Raw genomic sequence first — 21,025 nt, forward strand, 5'->3', positions numbered from 1 at the left:
TTAAGTAACATAAATATAAGAACTGGGCAAGAATCAAATGCTTTGTTTAATCATGTTTAAAATTTTGACCTTTGAACTGATTAGAGTAAAGCTAATTCATGTATTAATTGCACCTCCCTGACCAAGAGAAATATTGTTGAATCATCTCTTTTTAAACACACAAAGAATTGTAACATGAATATCAGTGAAGATCTACACAAATTGGAACACTTTGTTTAGGCAAAATTTTTAAATGGTTCCATATCCTGTCCATGATAAAAATTTTTATGACAAGACATTGTGCCAGTCCTGAACACCACCAAGTGGAAACACTTATTTACCAACAGCATCTTAGCTCTGCCTCTTCTATGTACATAAATTGACTGACTTAATTCTTCTATCTCATTCTTGTAGCTCCCCTGACAATGTGATAATTTTCGAAAGTGCACTTGGGAACTTATTGTGTTTCATTTTCCTTGTGCTTATCAGCAAATACTAGATCACACACATCACTGTGATCTATTGCAATATATTTATTTTATTCATTATACTTGATTACTGTTTCCCACATTAGTGAGGTAGCGCCATGAAACAGGAATCGGAGATTGTGCAAAGAGGATTATGCATCTTATCAGACAGTGTAAATAGTTATACTTATTCATTCATCTTATTTGTGTAAACGATTTAGTCATAGATTTAATCATTAGTATGAGGATGTTTGTCTTAGTTGCAACAAATCATTTTCAGAATGGGAGTGACATCCCTTAGATGATATGGTTAACACATCTATTTTCACATATTTCATATATGATGTTTGACATTGTGAATCGTATCTTCTCAACAGTCAATGTCCAAAAGAGTTCCTATTCTTCAAGCTTCTCCTCTAGTACTTCCTCCAACAAGACATCTTATGCCAGCAAAAGTTAGTTGATGTTACTTTTATTGAAGAATTGATGATGTGTTAGAATGGAATGAAAAAAGGGTGTCAATTTGTTCACGAGAATCTACGATTGTGTAAATTTTTTGTGAAGTGAGTTATAAAATGGTATAGACTGAACATTAACAAAGATAAAATGACCTTACTTGACTGACAGGATTTAAAATGTGAAAGATAGCAAATGAAAATATATACAGATATTAAATCAGGATGATTATCCAGTGAGAATGGATTGTTGTACTACTAGATTGCTGAGCTAAATGGCTTCAATTGTGTGAAATATGTTAAAGATGAGAAAGTGAGCCTTGCATTGTATCAAAAGTCATAGTGTTTATATATATATTTATATATATATTTCTTTCGTCTGTTTCCTTGCGCTACCTCGCAAACGCGGGAGACAGCGACAAAGTATAAAAAAAAAAAAAAAAAAAAAAATATTTTTTTTGCTGCTGTCTCCCGCGTTTGCGAGGTAGCGCAAGGAAACAGACGAAAGAAATGGCCCAACCCACCCCCATACACATGTATATACATACGTCCACACACGCAAATATACATACCTACACAGCTTTCCATGGTTTACCCCAGACGCTTCACATGCCCTGATTCAATCCACTGACAGCACGTCAACCCCAGTATACCACATCGATCCAATTCACTCTATTCCTTGCCCTCCTTTCACCCTCCTGCATGTTCAGGCCCCGATCACACAAAATCTTTTTCACTCCATCTTTCCACCTCCAATTTGGTCTCCCACTTCTCCTCGTTCCCTCCACCTCCGACACATATATCCTCTTGGTCAATCTTTTCTCACTCATTCTCTCCATGTGCCCAAACCATTTCAAAACACCCTCTTCTGCTCTCTTAACCACGCTCTTTTTATTTCCACACATCTCTCTTACCCTTACGTTACTTACTCGATCAAACCACTCACACCACACATTGTCCTCAAACATCTCATTTCCAGCACATCCATCCTCCTGCGCACAACTCTATCCATAGCCCACGCCTCGCAACCATACAAATATATATATATATATATATATATATATATATATATATATATGCACACAATCACCACTGGAAAGAAAAAATAATCATGGTGAGTACTTTCGTTTAATACATCCACAGACAGAGGATGTATTAAGCAAAAATACTCCCCATTTTTATTTTCTCTTTCCAGTGGTGATGTGCATATATCTCTTCACAGTGAAGATTCTGTTGAGTGTACCTGTTAAGTTGTATGGGAGGGTGTTGATTGACGGGGTGAAGGCTTGTACAGACCATCAGATAGGGAAAGAGCAGTGTGATTTCAGAAGTGGTAGGGCTTGTGTGAATTAGGTGTTTAAGTAATGTGTGTGGGTTATACTTAGGGAAACAGATTTGTAAGTCATGTTTATGGATCTGAAGAAAGTATATGATAGGGTTGAAGGAGAGGCCTTGTGAAAGGTCTTAAGAATATATTATGTGGGAGGACAGTTGCTAGGAGCAGAGAGAAGTTTTGTCAAGGATGTAAGGCATGTGTATAAGTAGGAAGAAAGGAGAGTGAATGGTTTCAAGTGAACATTGGTCTGTAGCAGGGGTGTGTGATGTCACCTTGCTTGTTCAGTTTGTTTATAGATGGGGTGGTGAGGTTCATGAGAAAGTCTTGGAGAGAGTAGAGAGCATGTGGTCTGTGGGGAATGACAGGGCTTGGGAAATAAGACAGTTAAATGTTTGGTGATGATACAGCACTGGTAGCAGATTTGAGTGTGAAACTACAGAGTTGGTGACTGAGTTTGAAAGAGTTTGTGAAAGGAGAAAGTCCTACACCAACATATAGAAAAAGTATTTATTTTTTATTTTGTTCTAAGAGTTATATAGGCATATATTTTAAGGAATAACTTTTTTCATAAGGAGATTGAAAATGGCAACAGTACTGCTGTTTAAGGATTAAATCAATATTTTATAATTGCCTTTTGTCAATATAACAGTTGCATTTTTCTTAATATCAGTAGTTCATGTTATAAATCTAATTATGTGTCTAGAATTTTCATCATACAAGTACATCAGTAATCTAACTTGCACACTTATTCTGCAGCCGACAGCAAAAAGGTTGTGTCTCCATTTGATAAATTCAAGCAAATGGATGCGCAAACCTCCCGCTCCACAAGGTCAGTGTGATTAATTTTGTACTGAAATGGTAGAGTCCTGCTCCATATTCATTGCTTTGGGGTTGAATAAGAGAATGTTTGAAATTGACTTACACTGATTTTTGGATAAGGAACAAATTATGTGTGAAAAAAGGAAAACATTCTCTCATTCATATTCTGGTGGTTAGGGGATGTTATGTAATTATGATTCTCCATCTAGTTAAGTTAGCAAGTTTCATAGAAATCAAGTAATTTTAGCTGTGGATTTGTGTTGCTTCCAGAATGAAAAGACATTTATAGTGAATGATGTACATATTAGCATCAGCTGTGTCATATTTTATTGTTGTACATTATTTTCAGGTTACTTTCCATGGAATTTGTGTGTGTGTCAAAATGTAATTATGCTTATTTGTAAAATATTGTCCTGCTTATCATTTGCTATATTATGTACATGTATCAGGTAGCTGAAATGATAGACAGAGGCTGGTGAAAAACTGCATATTGTACAAAGAAGCTGATATTAGTCCATATATGTTGTTTGTAGTTTGAAGTGTTGTCCATCATAGCTTAGAATTATTTTACACATCATACATGCATAACATTTTATTTATATTTTGTCTTATTCTAAACTCCTTTTTGCTCGTGCACTTACTGTTACAGGACATTCCTTTATTGTTGGTAGATAGTCTTATTATTACTGTCAGATCTCCAAGGTATGGATGAGCCCACCCTTGTCACATTATACAATAACTACTCTGTGTTTTCCCAGTCCCTTCTCCTTGACCCTGCCCATTATAAGACACAATGCTGCCACAATCAAAAAAATCATCCTAGACTTCTGTAAGCGATCCACAGCCGAGTACGAAAGCAAGGTAGAGTTGGTATCCCATGGTTCCCATGTGTGCTCTTAGATAGAACATCGCCCCTCCCAGCTGTTCCTCTATCACTCTCGGTGTGGTTCCCTACCAATCCTACTTTCTCTTAGCTCTGTCATTAGCTAGATTACAAACCCTCCTAATTAGTCCACATGCTTCCCACTGCTTTCCTTGCTCATAAAAAGCATAACTGTTTACACATAACACAGTTTCCTTTGCTAGAAATTGATTGTAGTATTAGCACAGTTAGTATCTTGATCACATGCATTCATTTTTTTGAAAATCATTACCCCTTGAATTAGCGAGGAAGGCTCATTGGCTGTAGGGGATAGTTTGAAAGTATAATTCTAGCTTATATCAACATACATAGTTTAGGGAACTAGAAAACATTTGTACATACAGTTATGTAGTTACATATGGTTTTAATCCCATTAGCTGTTTTCGTAGATAGTTGATTAATTAGTGTTTCAAGGACCTCTAATCACTTTTTAAAGTAATAAAAAATTAACTGCTATGCACAAGTTGGCATGAGTTTTTACTTTTTAAGGGAATGAGATTCTTCACATGTACAGTTTTACATAGTTCTTGCATTAATAAAATTGCCAAGTGTAAATAGGATTTAAGGGGGAGGCATTGCCTAATTACATCAAGGCAAAACTCTTAGATTTGGACAAACACCTGAGATGTGCTGTCACTTTTAATTTTTTTGGACAATTTTGAGTCTCACTGCCTCTGGAAACACTGCACTGGAATTGCCCTCTGCCAGTGATCTGTCACGGGTGAGGCACCAAAGGATGAGAAGTGGCACTGGAGTCTACCAGTTATATATATAGCAAGAGGTCACAGTGGTGCTGGTGATCCAGTATTTGCTGATAACCACAAGGAAAATGAACTTGTTTCATTTCCCCCACGGTTACCTGCATATATATATATTTTCCTACAGATGTCAGAGAAACATGTAATGTAGTATTAGGTTAGTCTATTTTCAGATTAATCAGATTTCATTAGGTGCCTATAGAGGCACAGTAATTTTCTGTTGATTAGTTTAGGATTATTTTATCCATTAATATACAAAAGTTGTGATTAGGATAGGTGAACTATTTTGCATTATCTGGTGACAAGACTGCTTTTTTCCTAAGACCTGTAATGTTATGTTGAAGATCTTCTCTTTCCTGTCAACTTTATGCGTGTGAATGGATCTTGTGAACCTGTCTTCTATTAACACAGCAACATAACACTAGATATTAGCCTACTTGAGAGACTGTAGGGTAACTTGGGAGATATTTAGAGCAGAACTGCTGCATGAGCTGTGTAGCACGAGGCACTAACCTGCTGGGTGCCTGCTGGCTGCTCTCTGCTGCCGTTGCTGCTGCTACTGCTGCCTGCTGGTCAGCACTGCTTCACGGCCTCTTCCTCCTTCTACAGCTCTAAGTCGAAGTCTGCGGGTGGTGGCCCACTTTTCCAATTATCCAGTCAACTGAGTCGCAGCGCCTCTGGGGTGAAGGATATGCTGCTGACGTGGTGCCAGTGCCGCACCCGCGACTATAAGGTACACAGGGCCTCACATAGGCACCCTCATGTGGCTCCATGCATGTAGCCCAGGGATCCCACCACTACGTAACATTGCACTATCCATTCATGTGAAATTGTATTGTCGTAGCCCACTTTATGACAGTGGTTTTACAGACTGAACAATTGTAAAGTTCTGAATGCAAAAATACTTAATCACCAGTAAACTTGCGTAAGCCTAACAATGATAAACTCTTGTAAGCCTTGTGCTTTTAAGGGACAGGTGAACATTATCAAATAAAGCAAACATCAACTGCATTTATTTGATTATTTTTACGCAAATTTGGTTTACAAGATGTATTTATTTTAAAGAGATAACACTGTGTACTTTCCCACAACTATTTAAACCCACAGTCATCCTTAAAGATTATGTTGATACAATAATTTCAGCATCAAGCACATCAATACCTCTTTTAGCAGTTTACCTAATTTGGCAACTTGATGTTATGCCTGTAGTGGTGTTTTTCACAGTTTATCTGTGTTAAATCATTTTGGCAATATCATATGATACTTTGAGGGAAAAATTACAATGCAGTATTCAAGCACATTAAAGTTTGATATTTATATGCATGAAATATTTCTGGCAAGAATGAGTGTGGAAAAGTTTCTTGTAAAAGGTAAGAAGCTGTATGCAGCTTTTATGGATCTTGAGAAAGCATATTGACATATCGAGTGGAATGCTTTATGGGATGTGTTAAGGATATATTGGGTAGAGGGGACAACTGTTGGATGGTGTGAAAGCTTTCTATAAAAGATCAAATGCATGTGTTAGAGTGGTTGAGAGCTGGGTTAAAGTTTTGGTATAAGTGTGGGTGTGAGGCAGGGCAGTGTGATATCAACAAGGATTTTTAACATATAAGGATGGAGTGATATGAAAAATGAAAGCAAAACTAAGGAAAAGAGGTGTACAGATGGAGTGCAGTGGTGAAGTATGCTGGGTAGTAACAATCCTGTTAGCAGACAGTACTGTTTGTTAAGAGTTGCTGAAGGTTGTAAGTGTCTTTTACGATGTAAGTAGGCAAGTGAAGTTAAATGCAAAAAAAAGAAAGTTATGGTGTTTGAAAAGAAACAGAGAGAAAGTATAGATTCTAATAATCCTGTAGAGTGAGAGAAGAAAGTGTACTATGGGGGAAAAAGACTGGAAGAGATGACATAACGTAAGTATTTGGGAGCTGTCCTGGGCAAGTTTGGTGATATGAAAGGAGAGTTAAGGGAGAGAGCAGTACATGGTAGAAGAGCTTCAAGTTCCTTAACAGAATAATGGAGGGTAGAGGTGCAAGTATGGAAGTGAAGAAAAGATTACCGGAAAGCATAGTCCTCCTAACCTTGACCTATGTAGCTAAAACATGGATATGAGATGAATCACAGAGTTCAAGAATCTAGGCTGTGGAAATGAGTGATCCGAGAGGAGCATGTAGTATGAATAGATGAAGAAAGTAATGAGAGGGTGTATAAGAGATTTAATATGGCATGAAATGCAAAGGGAATGAATTGTGGAGTGGTAGAGTGGGTGAAATGTAATACTTTGAGATGGTGTGAGCATGTAGAAAGAGTGCAAGATAGGGAGTATATAAGGAGATTGTATGTTCGTAAAATTAAAGTAGTTGGTGTAAGAGGAAGACCACCTGTGACATGGGGAAAGAGAGTGGAAGAGTATTGAAGATATAGAAACTGGGGGGAGATGGCATGGAATGGTGTATGTGAGGCAGACATGTAAGGATGAGGATAAGTAGAGATTCTTTTGCCATGGCCACACCCTTAATAGGAGTTATAGAGGAAATAGGCATGTTAGAAATATTTCCATTTATTTCAGTACAATTTTTTCAGTACTTTACATTTTCTGTAATTTGTTTGTGACTTTGTTACTAATTTATGTTTAAAATTGAGGGGAGATGGAGAAGAATGATTTGGGAATGTTCTGAGTTTTAAAGTTAGGGATGGCACTTCTGATAAAATGTATGGAAATAATTTCAAGATTGATGTAAGAAATTAAGTTGGTTACCACAAGAGTGGGTGGTTATTTGTGCTTGTGCACTTGATAATGAGAGGAGTGAAGAAGTGAGTGCCTTTTGGGATGAGTTAAGCGAGTGGTGTGACAGTTTTATGGAAAGAACTGAACCTTGATGCTAAGGGATCTGAATGCAAGAGTGGGTAACATGGCAATTCAGGGAATGATAGGGAGGTGAAAACCTTACTGTACATGAAATTGAGGAAGAGCTTATGTGCTGAAAGAGGAATGGTAGTTTAGAATACCAAGTCTAAATATGAGGTGCAAAAATATATTATACAAGGGTGATTGGGCTTCTTGACAGGCTTCCAAAGGTGATGTTGTTAGATATGATGTTGAGTAGGGCAGTGGGTGGAACTCCTTATTTGTAGACAGAGACAAATCTGAAAAATTTCATTGGTTTTAGGGAAAGAGGAAATTTCATGAAAGTTGGAAGTCAGTAAACTTGGGAAAGATGCAACATGCAGAGATACCAAGAAAATCGAGTGAAGAATGGCATAGGGTGAAACTAAATGAAACAAAAAGAGTGGAAGGTATTTAAGGAAGGAGTGCTTACGTAGGTATTTGACGAGTTTGACATATGGGAGATGGGATGTGGACATGAGAGAGGGTAGTAAGTTGTGGTATGAGGAAGATAAATCACATGCGAAAATGAAAAGAGAAGCAGGTGTATAGACATCATTTGCAGGGAAGGAATTAAAGTGACTGTGAGAAGTATAAGAACAAGCAGCAGCAGGTTAGGAGAAAGGTATAAGAGATGAAAAAAAGGGCAAATGAGAGCTAGGGTAAGAGCATCAGTGAACTTCAAAGTGAATAGAAAATATATTGGAAGTTGGGGAACAGTGTAAGGACAAGGGAACAGATAGGGCAATAATGGAGATGCAGTAATAGACAAAGAAAAATTAAGAAAATAAAAGAGGTGGAAGGCTCTAGCTGTCATGTGTAATGCACTGAAACCACAAACCTTTCCATGGTTTACCCCAGATGCTTTAAATGCCCTGGTTCAGTCCATTGACAGCACGTTGACCCCAGTAGCGCACATTGTTCCAATTCACTCTCTCTCTCTCTCTCTCTCTCTCTCTATATATATATATATATTCTTTTTTTTTTTCAAACTATTCGCCATTTCCCGCATCAGCGAGGTAGCGTTAAGAACAGAGGACTGGGCCTTTGAGGGAATATCCTCACCTGGCCCTCCCCTCTGTTCCTTCTTTGGCAAAATTAAAAAAAAACGAGAGGGGAGGATTTCCAGCCCCCCGCTTCCTCCCCTTTTAGTCGCCTTCTACGACACGCAGGGAATACATGGGAAGTATTCTTTCTCCCCTATCCCCAGGGATAATATATATATATATATATATATATATATATATATATATGGAGGAGAGTGAATGTGTTGGAAATGAAATTTTTGAGGGCAATATGTGGTGTGGGGTGGTTTGGTCGAGTAAGTAATGAAAGGGTAAGAGAGATGTGTGGAAATGAAAAGAGTGTGGTTGAGAGAGAAGAAGAGGGTATGTTGAAATGGTTTTGACATTTGGAGAGAATGAGTGAGGAAAGATTGACAAAGAGGATATAAGTGTCACAGGTGGAGGGAACAAGGAGAAATGGGAGACCAAATTGGTGGAAAGATGGAGTGAAAAGTATTTTGAGCAATCAGGGCCTGAACATACAGGAGAGTGAGAGGCATGCAAGGAATAGAGTGAATTGGAATGATGTGGTATACTGGGGTCAACGTGCTGTCTGTGGACTGAACCAGGGCATGTGAAGCACCTGGGGTACACCATGGAAAGGTTCGTGGGGCCTGTATGTGGATAGGGAGCTGTGGTTTTGGTGCATAACACATGGCAAGTATAGACTGTGAACGAATGTGGCCTCTTTTTGTTTGTTTTTCCTGGTGCTACCTTGCTGAAGCAGGGGGTAGCAATGCTGTCTCCTGTAGGGCAGGGTAGCGACAGGAAGGGATTAAGTTGAGCAAGTATGAATATGTACATGTGTATATATGTCTCTGTATGTGTATGTATATGTAGGTATATGTGTATATGTTGATTTGTATATGTATGTATATGTGCATGTATATATATATGTGTACTCGAGTGAATGAGCCATTTGTCGTCGGTTTCCTGGCACTACCTTGCTGATGTGGGAAGCAGTGATTAAGTATAATAATAAATATAGGTATGGAAAGGTTTGTGGGGCCTGGACATGGATAGGGAATCGTGGTTTTGGTGCATTACACATGACAGCTAGAGACTGAGTGTGAATGAATGTGGCCTTTTTTGTCTTTTCCTGGCACTATCTTGCTAAAGGAGGGGGGGGATGCTATTTCCTGTGTGGCCAGGTAGACAGGAATGGATGAAGGCAAGCATGAATAAATACATGTGTTTATATGTATATGTCTGTGTATGTATATGTATGTATATGGGCATATACTATATATATATATATGAGTGGTTGGGCCATTCTATGTCTGTTTCCTAGTGCTACCTCCCTGACGCGGGAGACAGCGATTAAGTATAATATAATGTATACGAGTAATTGGCTTGAAATGTATATGCAAGTTTGTTGGGGCTGTGTAATGTTACCATTTACTCGTGCCTTTATGAAAGGGGCATCATGAGAGTGAGATGCGGTGATAGTAGTATACACCTGAACCATGGAGGTATAGAGTGAAAGCTACCACAGTTATTGTATTCATGTGATATTTTTCTGTTAGCTGAATCAGAGAAGAAATTGGATAGAATGGTGGTTCATATTGATGGTGCATGCAGGAGAAGAATGCTGAAAAAGAATACTTGTAGAGTAGTTTTTGTAAAGGAAGAAGAATTGCAAGATACTGATGAATTTCGATATCTGATTGTGGTAAGGATGGTGTTGGGAAAGCTATTGCTGAGAGCTGTCATGCAAGGTGTGTTCCCTGAAAACTATAGTGACGAATGAATTTAATTGTGTTAAACAGTGTGTAAGAAGCTTACATAGAGTGCTATCCTATCTAAGTTGTAAGGACATGGAATCTGTGTAATTTGTCCAGATTACTTGAAAAATAAAGAGTATTAGAGATGAGTAACTATTATATAGTAGGAATTAGGAGTAAAGAGTTTTAAGGTGTGAGAAAGATAAGTACAGTGAAGAAATCATTTGAAGGAAACATGAGTAAAAGCTTTTTAAGGTTGTATGGCCATTTAGGATACATAGCAGACGATAGGTTGCTGAAGAGGGTATACAGCAAAATAGTTGAAGGTATAAGAAGAGATAGTCTTTGTTTGGTGGACAGATTCAGAATGAATCATTGAATCAGAGGTACATAAGATGAGGATGCTATAGGAATGGCTTTGATAATGTGCACTGGAGGCTTTTTGTGCTGGAGGGAATGGAAACAGTAACCTCACTTAAAAAAATCACAGTGCGAAAAGAAAATGAAAATTTAAGAAGCACATATTGTCATCTTTATCACAGAAGTTATAAGATGATTATGTGAGAGTAAGCAAAGAAATTTATACATTTGATTCCTATATTCAGGAACAGGTTAGAAGATAAGTATTTATAAAAGAATAAGCATTTAACTCGAATCACCTGCGGATTGTTACCAATATTGAGGTAAGAGTGTGCTTTTCACTGTGTGTAACCCTTTTCTTGCTGTTCTAGTGATACACAGTGAATTTTATTTTGCTTTGTATTCACTCTTATATTCATTTACCCATGGGTAAAAGAGCTTGATGCTATTAAAATTCAAGGAAAACAAGGAATTTTAAGATAGTCTTGGATGCTTGTGTGTTCTACCAATGTTAATTGGTAAACACCAGTTGGTTTTCAGCAAGATGACTACTTCAATATGTTTTTTACGTGATGGAAATCTTCACCAACTCTGTCTTTCAATGCAGTCATCAAATTTTTTATTTTAGCTACAATCACGTATTTCAACCAGTACCGGCAAATCAGTGCAGTAAAGGCGGGTAAAAGTGCCATATGTGCATTTGTGTCCATGTGTGCGTGTATGTGTGTATATGTATGTATATAACCAAAATGTTTTAGCATGGTGTACATACAGAATATAGAAGTGTGACAATATTACTTTTTGTTTTGAATTTGGAGTAGAGCATGTGCAGTGAATTTAAATAACTATCTTTTACTTTGGAGGGTCATGATTCATGAATTAGGCATACATACATTTATCGACAGAGTTTGTAGTCCTTGTATATATTGTGACCATACAGCAGTGTTTTCATTGTACAGGAAATTTGTATCCTTCAGCCTTCCAGGCACTGCATCTCCATTTCCTACTACTTGTATATCTTGGTGCAGTAGTGATTTCATTCTTCTTAAAATTTTTGCATGTGATTGCAGAAAAGATATGTAATAGCTATATATCTTATGATAAATAATACTAAATAGAGGAATCACAAGTACTCTGATTAACACACCTTATAGAGTAGAATAAATTTTTGTAGTGTTTAAGTCATAAAGTGATGAGCTTAAATCACAGTATATCTGGGTAACTGATGAGATGAATATAATATTTTTGCATGGCATATACTCATTCTCATACTTTTTTATTAGTCATTGATCAGTGTATAAATTTCAGAAATTTCTTGATTATTCATTACTTAGCATATTGTTGCAAACAAGTTCCTTTGAAATCTGTCCAACATGTTCTTATTCACCTTGAGCTTTTATCTCACAAATTAATGCACTGAATGCTCTAACATTTTGTATCTCATTAATACTTCACTTGCAAATATTTTTCTAGGATAAACTTGGACAACTTATCTAGAGTGAGTGCTGCTGTAAGCAGCAACATACAGTCTTAACTTTCATTACAAAGTCTTCCAAAGCTATCCTCAGACAAAGATGAGTTCATGTGTCTCATACTTACTGGTATCTTCCAAATGTATTAATTTGTGCATCTGTTGGAACAGGGAATAAAGATTGAGAACTTCAGCACAAGTTGGAATGATGGTATGGCCTTCTGTGCTCTTATCCACCATTTCTACCCAGATGCATTCGACTTTGATAAACTTGACCCCAAAAATCGCCGTTACAACTTTGAACTCGCTTTCCGAGTGGCAGAGTGAGTATGGATTTAGGTTTTACTTGCTGTTTACTTTGGCCCAGTTGCAGTCCAAGCACTTACAGATATCTTCAACCACTCCTGGCTACATAACAAAATCCATAACATCTAGAAACTTGCCAACATAATATCAATCCTAAAATGCTCCGAACCACCCAACTCCCCATGTGCCACTCTAAATCACCTCTTTCTTCAGTATCCAGATTCTCTGAAAAAGAGAATCATGCAAAATATCCCACTCTCATACAACATGGTTTAATATCTAACAACTAAGTAAATTCCGTAAGAAGTACCAGTTTTGAACAAGAAAAAGAATCGCTTAGCATCCTCTACAAACATTTCATCTGCTCCGTCCTAAACTATGCCTCATCTGCCTGGTGATCCACCCTGTCATCAGCAAATACTATATAATGAAGCTCCAAACCATGTTAAATAGGGCATTTAACAATTAGTGGCTGCCATGCAACCACAAGTGAAGCAAAGATCTTCCCAATATAATTCCACCTCAGCATGTTCAGCACTCGTTTCTTTGCAACAGTGCAATATCCCTCCCATCCATAACTATCAACCATCCCCTAAGCAGAAATAAAAAGCTAACCACAGCAACCTCTACTAACAATTAACCCTACCCCCAACAGACAATACTGACAAAATATACACACACGAAAGTAACCCAACATGCACTAAACACTTGGTCCTAAAAACCACCAGACATACACCCATCTGAAACTACTCTCCCATCTACACTTGGGACATCACCCATCCTGACAACGCTACAAACACTGATTTAACATATCCCAAGACCCTTCAAGCCCACAATGCAACTACTACAATGAAGATACTAAACATTTACTGTTCAGTTGGTCCACAGTCTCCTCACAGAGAAACATGGCACACATCACTACTCTGCGGACATGGCCAGCTTCCTGAGCGATGTATGAGCTCTATTAAGATAAAAGGTACTCCTGTGGCATGAGGTAAGTATACATATATATATATATATATATATATATATATATATATATATATATTATATATATATATATATATATATATATATATATATATATATATCTATATCTCTTTCATGCTATTCGCCATTTCCCATGATAGCGAGGTAGTGTTAAGAACAGAGGATTGGGCCTTTGAGGGAATATCCTCACCTGGCCCCCTTCTCTGTTCCTTCCTTTGGAAAATTAAAAATAAAAACGAGAGGGGAGGATTTCCAGACCCCCGCTCCCTTCCCTTTTAGTCGCCTTCTACAACATGCAGGGAATACATGGGAAGTATTCTTTCTCCCCTTTCTCGGTGAATGTAGGTTTGTGGCTGGGGTGTGTGATGTCTCCATGGTTGTTTAATTTATTTATGGATGGGGTTGTTAGGGAGGTGAATGCAAGAGTTTTGGAAAGAGGGGCAAGTATGCAGTCTGTTGTGGATGAGAGAGCTTGGGAAGTGAGTCAGTTGTTGTTCGCTGATGATACAGCGCTGGTGGCTGATTCATGTAAGAAACTGCAGAAGCTAGTGACTGAGTTTGGTAAAGTGCGTGAAAGAAGAAAGTTAAGAGTAAATGTGAATAAGAGCAAGGTTATTAGGTACAGTAGGGTTGAGGGTCAAGTCAATTGGGAGGTAAGTTTGAATGGAGAAAAACTGGAGGAAGTAAAGTGTTTTAGATATCTGGGAGTGGATCTGGCAGCGGATGGAACCATGGAAGCGGAAGTGAATCATAGGGTGGGGGAGGTGGCAAAAATCCTGGGAGCCTTGAAGAATGTTTGGAAGTCGAGAACATTATCTCGGAAAGCAAAAATGGGTATATTTGAAGGGATAGTGGTTCCAACAATGTTGTACGGTTGCGAGGCATGGGCTATGGATAGAGTTGTGCGCAGGAGGATGGATGTGCTGGAGATGAGATGTTTGAGGACAATATGTGGTGTGAGGTGGTTTGATCGAGTAAGTAATGTAAGGGTAAGAGAGATGTATGGAAATAAAAAGAGTGTGGTTGAGAGAGCAGAAGAGGGTGTTTTGAAATGGTGTGGGCACATGGAGAGAATGAGTGAGGAAAGATTGACCAAGAGGATATATGAGTCTGAAGTGGAGGGAACGAGAAGTGGGAGACCAAATTGGAGGTGGAAAGATGGAGTGAAAAAGATTTTGAGTGATCGGGGCCTGAACATGCAGGAGGGGGAAAGGCGTGCAAGGAATAGAGTGAATTGGATCGATGTGGTATACCGGGATCGATGTGCTGTCAATGGATTGAATCAGGGCATGTGAAGCGTCTGGGGTAAACCATGGAAAGTTGTGTGGGGCCTGGATGTGGAAAGGGAGCTGTGGTTTCGGGCATTATTACATGACAGCTAGAGACTGAGTGTGAACAAATGGGGCCTTTGTTGTCTTCTCCTAGCGCTACCTCGCACGCATGTGGGGGGAGGGGGTTGTCATTTCATGTGTGGCAGGGTGGTGGCAGGAATGAATAAAGGGAGCTAGTATGAATTATGTACATGGACCACATGATACAGATTCTTTTGTAAACAAAGATGAAATTCAAATTATAATGTTTAATCTCAGTTCAAATTTTCTGATATTAATAATGCCCATTATTGCAACTGATGATCATTCAACACTCAACAAACTATTACTGCTGTTAGCTATATGATATCACTGTCTTACCACTTGTCAGGTGATCCACTTCCTCAAAAAGTACTGTGATTTAATGCTTCAATCTTATGCTCTCCAGGCACAGGTCAAGGTAAGACAGTAGCCTTATGTTCATGACTCCCTATCAGAAATTCATAAAGGATTCTCTCCTGATTAAAACCCGTGTTTTGAAAGTGAATTACAAGCAAAAGCTCTAGGACTTTAACCCTTCAGAGCAGAGTAAACTGCTATGCAATTTATTTTTTCTAATTAGTGAAACAGTCACCAAGGAAGATAAAGTGCGCAAAGAACTGTCAAACCTATTGTTTTTCATCAGTGAAGAGTTAAGTATTCCTAGTTTATGAAAAACATATTATTTACCAATTTGGCTTATTCTAAATATGAGTAGCATGGGTGCCACAGAAAAGAGCATGAAGCCCTCCAACATGGTCACTAGCTGGTTACTAAGACTTGCAAGTAGCTCTGTTGATTAATTCTTTGTTAGGGTTGCAATCTAAGGCCAGCCAACAGAGCCTGCAGTGCATGTAAGGTTCAACTTGTGGCAAGAAATTAAGTTTGTAGATTGACATTCATAGCATCCTGCTTGGTAATGGTATATATGTTAATGCCTTGGCCACAAATGTGAGAAAAACAAAACATCAAGGTGTATACAAACCAGCTGCTGTAAATAGTGTAAGTACAGAAAAAAGTTTCTATATTGCTAGGGAAATTTTGTCAACCGACATTTACGGCATCCTTTTGTGTAACAGTATATGTATATGCCTTGCCACAAGAACAGGAAAACAAATATTAGGATGTATATGATCTTGCTGCTGTAAATAGATTAAATACAGAAATAAGCTTATATATTGCTAGGGTAATTTTCTTCATCTGAATTGTTCTTGAACTTACAAAACTTAAGTGGAAGCATTATGTACAGATATAGCTTGCTTATAAATTATATTTTCTTGTTTCAGTGAGAAAGCTGGAATTATGCCCCTCCTGGATGTTGATGACATGGTTATGATGAAGAAACCAGATTGGAAATGCGTCTTCACTTATGTCCAGAGTCTCTACAAACGGCTCAAGGATGAATAAGCAGCACTTAAAAGTATATACTGTAATCTTATGCAATTTTTTTGTTTTGTAATTTTTTCAAACTTATGTCCTAATGTATTTAGTTAAGAAAATGAGTCCCATGGACTTTTTTATATAAGCCATGTAATATTTAGCTGTTGTTCTTTGAATGTGTTGTAGCTTCCATGACAAGAGGCCCCCCCATGGGCGACCCTGTCATCTGCACCCTGGAGGGTATGCAGCTGTTTTGTATGTAGTTGTCCTGTAGCAACATTTGTATATCATTGTTTCTTAGATCTGATGATGAAAATACCACTGTAGTTATTTGTGTTTACTTTATTTATTTATTTATTTCTTGTCTGTATTCTTCTGGGACCAAATCACTTGTGTTTTAACATCATCTGAACTGCTTAGAATGTGAAAATAAAGTAGTCAGAGAAATGTAGTTTAAAAATGTAGAATGAATCTGTACTAGAAATGACAATTTCTAGAGCATTAACGGCCATATCTGTTTTTACACTTGTGCTGACTGGACTGAATGATGAAAGTGCAAAGGGAGATTCAACAGTTTTGAAGACTTTCAATTGCATCTCATCATATATATCCATATATCAAAATATTACCTTTCTGAAAATCTTGAAATTGGTGGATATCCCTGAATCTGATGCTTTCTGTTACTTGTGTTGTATAACCTAATTCCACAATCATATATACTATATATCAAGTCATTTTAAGAGTCCATATCACTTACGTGAAGAGTCATAATAAACTTGCCCAACATTAATTTAACATTTGTGCTATACAATGTTCTCAAAATACAGAGCTCAATATATTTGTCTGCAAAGGTATATAATTTAGTTTTAGCATCAGTTAAATAGGTAACCAATAACAGGGTTAGGGTGATGCTTTTTCTATTGTGCTATGATAAACTCTGCAAATTAAGATTTATATTGATCATAAATGTACTACTAAAATGTAGAACAAGCTTCTCAGTATATATTAATTTTTTCAGATTTTCATTGTACAATATCCTGATGCTTATTTCTTTCCTTAAAGCTGTCTAAATTGTTGATTATATTATGCAGATTTTTTTACTACTGTATATTTGTCTACAGAAATTATTTCAAGGGTTGCTGTTAGCATAGACAGTTAAAATATATATCTCATTCATACCTTTCGCAGCTTATTCTAGTAATGTTGTGCTGTGATACTATTGTGACATAATTTGGTGCCAATCATTGTCTGTTAGAGATAAATATATCAGTATGATATATAAAAAGATGGCTTAATATTTCTAAGATAGAGTATAAAAGGGAATGATGGATTAGAATTGTTCAGCAAGAAGAATTTACTGTACAGTTCTATTGTTACAGCAGTGACTGAATTTTTTGTACAGGATAAAGTGACGTTGATGGCATCAGTTCCCTTAGTCTTACATGGGATATTTTATGTATGTAATATGTTTCATAAAGTTATTTCTAACCCATTTCATATTTTAATGAAAATATAATTTCAAGACAAGCTTCAAATGTATCATAATCTTTTTAGGTAAGAAGGATGTTCAAAAATATGTTAGTGATATTGGATGTGTGTGCTTAACCATAAATACTATTTTATGCTACTTCCACGCTTAAAGATCCTCATTGCTGAAAAGTTCTGGTAGAATAAATGTGAATGAAATAAGTCTTTTATCAAGTCTGTATCCTTGATAAGTAAAAGCAATACATGTGCACCTAAAGAAAGTGTTTATGAAATACTACTAATAAATAACGGTTGCTTATTAGCTGTAACCTTATACCAACAAATGGTTTTAACCCTTAAACTGTGCAGCTGATCCTAAGGGATACTCTTCTGTGTAAAAAATCTATTAGAGAAACTTTTTTTTCATACAGGACATATTATCCATAGGGTGAAGAAAACCCTGAAATGGTAATATAGGTTCCTCTATATTGATGTGTAAGGGCCCCAATCACTCAAAATCTTTTTCACTCCATCTTTCCACCTCCAATTTGGTCTCCTACTTCTCCTCGTTCCCTCCACCTCTGACACATATATCCTCGTTGCCAATCTTTCCTCACTCATTCTCTCCATGTGACAGAACCATTTCAAAACACTGTCTTCTGCTCTCTCAACCACACTTTTTATTACCGCGCATCTCTCTTACCCTTTCATTACTTATTCGATCAAACCACCCCACACCACATATTGTCCTCAAACATCTCATTTCTAGCACGTTGACCCTCCTCCACACAACTCTATCTATAGCCCAAGCCTCACAACCATATAACATTGTTGGAACCACTATTCCTTCAAACATAACCATTTTTGCTCTCTGAGATAATGTTCTCGACTTCCACACATTTTTCAACACTCCCAGAACTTTCGCCCCCTCCCCGACCCTTTGATGTATATATATATATATATTATTTTTTATTATATATTTTGCTTTGTCGCTGTCTCCCACGTTTGTGAGGTAGTGCAAGGAAACAGACAAAAGAAATGGCCCAACCCACCCCCATACACATGTATATACATACACGTCCACACACGCAAATGTACATACCTATACATCTCAATGTATGTATGTATATACACACACAGACATATACATATATACACATGTACATAATTCATAGTCTGCCTTTATCTATTCCCAATGCCACCTCGCCACACATGGAATAACATCCCCCTCCCCCCTCATGTGTGCGAGGTAGTGCTAGGAAGACAACAAAGGCCCCATTCGTTCACACTCAGTCTCTAGCTGTCATGTAATAATGCCCGAAACCACAGCTCCCTTTCCACATCCAGGCCCCAGAGAACTTTCCATGGTTTACCCCAGACGCTTCACATGCCCTGATTCAATCCATTGACAGCACGTCCACCCCGGTATACCACATCGATCCAATTCACTCTATTCCTTGCCCGCCTTTCACCCTCCTGCATGTTCAGGTCCCGATCACTCAAAATCTTTTTCACTCCTTCTCTCCACCTCCAATTTGGTCTCCCACTTCTCCTCGTTCCCTCCACACATATATCCTCTTGGTCAATCTTTCCTCACTCATTCTCTCCATGTGCCCAAACCATTTCAAAACACCCTCTTCTGCTCTCTCAACCACACTCTTTTTATTTCCACACATCTCTCTTACCCTTACATTACTTACTCGATCAAACCACCTCACACTACATATTGTCCTCAAACATCTCATTTCCAGCACATCCACCCTCCTGCGCACAACTCTATCCATAGCCCACGCCTCGCAACCATACAACATTGTTGGAACCACTATTCCTTCAAACATACCCATTTTTGCTTTCTGAGATAATGTTCTCGACTTCCAAACATTCTTCAAGGCTCCCAGGATTTTCGCCCCCTCCCCTACCCTATGATTCACTTCCGCTTCCATGGTTCCATCCGCTGCCAGATCCACTCCCAGATATCTAAAACACTTTACTTCCTCCAGTTTTTCTCCATTCAAACTTACCTCCCAATTGACTTGACCCTCAACCCTACTGTACCTAATAACCTTGCTCTTATTCACATTTACTCTTAACTTTCTTCTTTCACACACTTTAACAAACTCAGTCACCAGCTTCTGCAGTTTCTCACATGAATCAGCCACCAGCGCTGTATCATCAGTGATTAACAACTGACTCACTTCCCAAGCTCTCTCATCCACAACAGACTGCATACTTGCCCCTCTTTCCAAAACTCTTGCATTCACCTCCCTAACAACCCCATCCATAAACAAATTAAACAACCATGGAGACATCACACACCCCTGCCGCAAACCTATATTCACTTAGAACCAATCACTTTCCTCTCTTCCTACACGTACACATGCCTTACATCCTCGATAAAAACTTTTCACTGCTTCTAACAACTTGCCTCCCACACCATATATTCTTAGTACCTTCCACAGAGCATCTCTATCAACTCTATCATATGCCTTCTCCAGAGCCATAAATGCTACACACAAATCCATTTGCTTTTCTAAGTATTTCTCACATACATTCTTCAAAGCAAACACCTGATCCACACATCCTCTACCACTTCTGAAACCACACTGCTCTTCCCCAATCTGATGCTCTGTACATGCCTTCACCCTCTCAATCAATACTCTCCCATATAATTTACCAGGAATACTCAACAAACTTATACCTCTGTAATTTGAGCACTCACTCTTATCCCCTTTGCCTTTGTACAATGGCACTATGCAAGCATTCCGCCAATCCTCAGGCACCTCACCATGAATCATACATACATTAAATAACCTTACCAACCAGTCAACAATACAGTCACCCCCTTTTTTAATAAATTCCACTGCAATACCATCCAAAGCTGCTGCCTTGCCAGCTTTCATCTTCCGCAAAGCTTTTACTACCTCTTCTCTGTTTACCAAATCATTTTCCCTAACCCTCTCACTTTGCACACCACCTCGACCAAAACATCCTATATATATATATATATATATATATATATATATATATATATATATATATATATAATTCCCTGGGGATAGGGGAGAAAGAATACTTCCCACGTATTCCCTGCGTGTCGTAGAAGGTGACTAAAAGGGAAGGGAGCGGGGGGCTGGAAATCCTCCCCTCTCGTTTTTTTTTTAATTTTCCAAAAGAAGTAACAGAGAAGAGGGCCAGGTGAGGATATTCCCTCAAAGGCCCAGTCCTCTGTTCTTAACGCTACCTCCCAATCGCGGGAAATGGTGAATAGTATGAAAAAAAAAAATATATGTATAT

General features: G+C 38.0%; 1 protein-coding gene across 12 annotated transcripts in view; it reads left to right on the forward strand.

The window, feature by feature from the left end:
• The window catches only part of LOC139750965 (uncharacterized), a 115,509-nt gene extending 97,556 nt beyond the window's left edge, over window positions 1–17,953 (forward strand). For 11 of the 12 annotated variants that reach the window (XM_071665923.1, XM_071665927.1, XM_071665928.1 and 8 more), the window contains 5 exons: window positions 824–901; window positions 2,994–3,066; window positions 5,346–5,469; window positions 12,411–12,562; window positions 16,171–17,953. In XM_071665923.1, coding sequence (XP_071522024.1) covers window positions 824–901; window positions 2,994–3,066; window positions 5,346–5,469; window positions 12,411–12,562; window positions 16,171–16,291 — 548 coding nt within the window. In that variant the 3' untranslated portion in view covers window positions 16,292–17,953. The remainder of the gene's footprint in view (window positions 1–823; window positions 902–2,993; window positions 3,067–5,345; window positions 5,470–12,410; window positions 12,563–16,170) is intronic. The other variant, XR_011713257.1, reaches the window with a different exon arrangement.
• The last annotated feature ends 3,072 nt before the right edge of the window (window positions 17,954–21,025 follow it).

This window comes from Panulirus ornatus, chromosome 10 (genome assembly GCF_036320965.1).
Source record: "Panulirus ornatus isolate Po-2019 chromosome 10, ASM3632096v1, whole genome shotgun sequence".
NCBI lineage: Eukaryota > Metazoa > Arthropoda > Malacostraca > Decapoda > Palinuridae > Panulirus > Panulirus ornatus.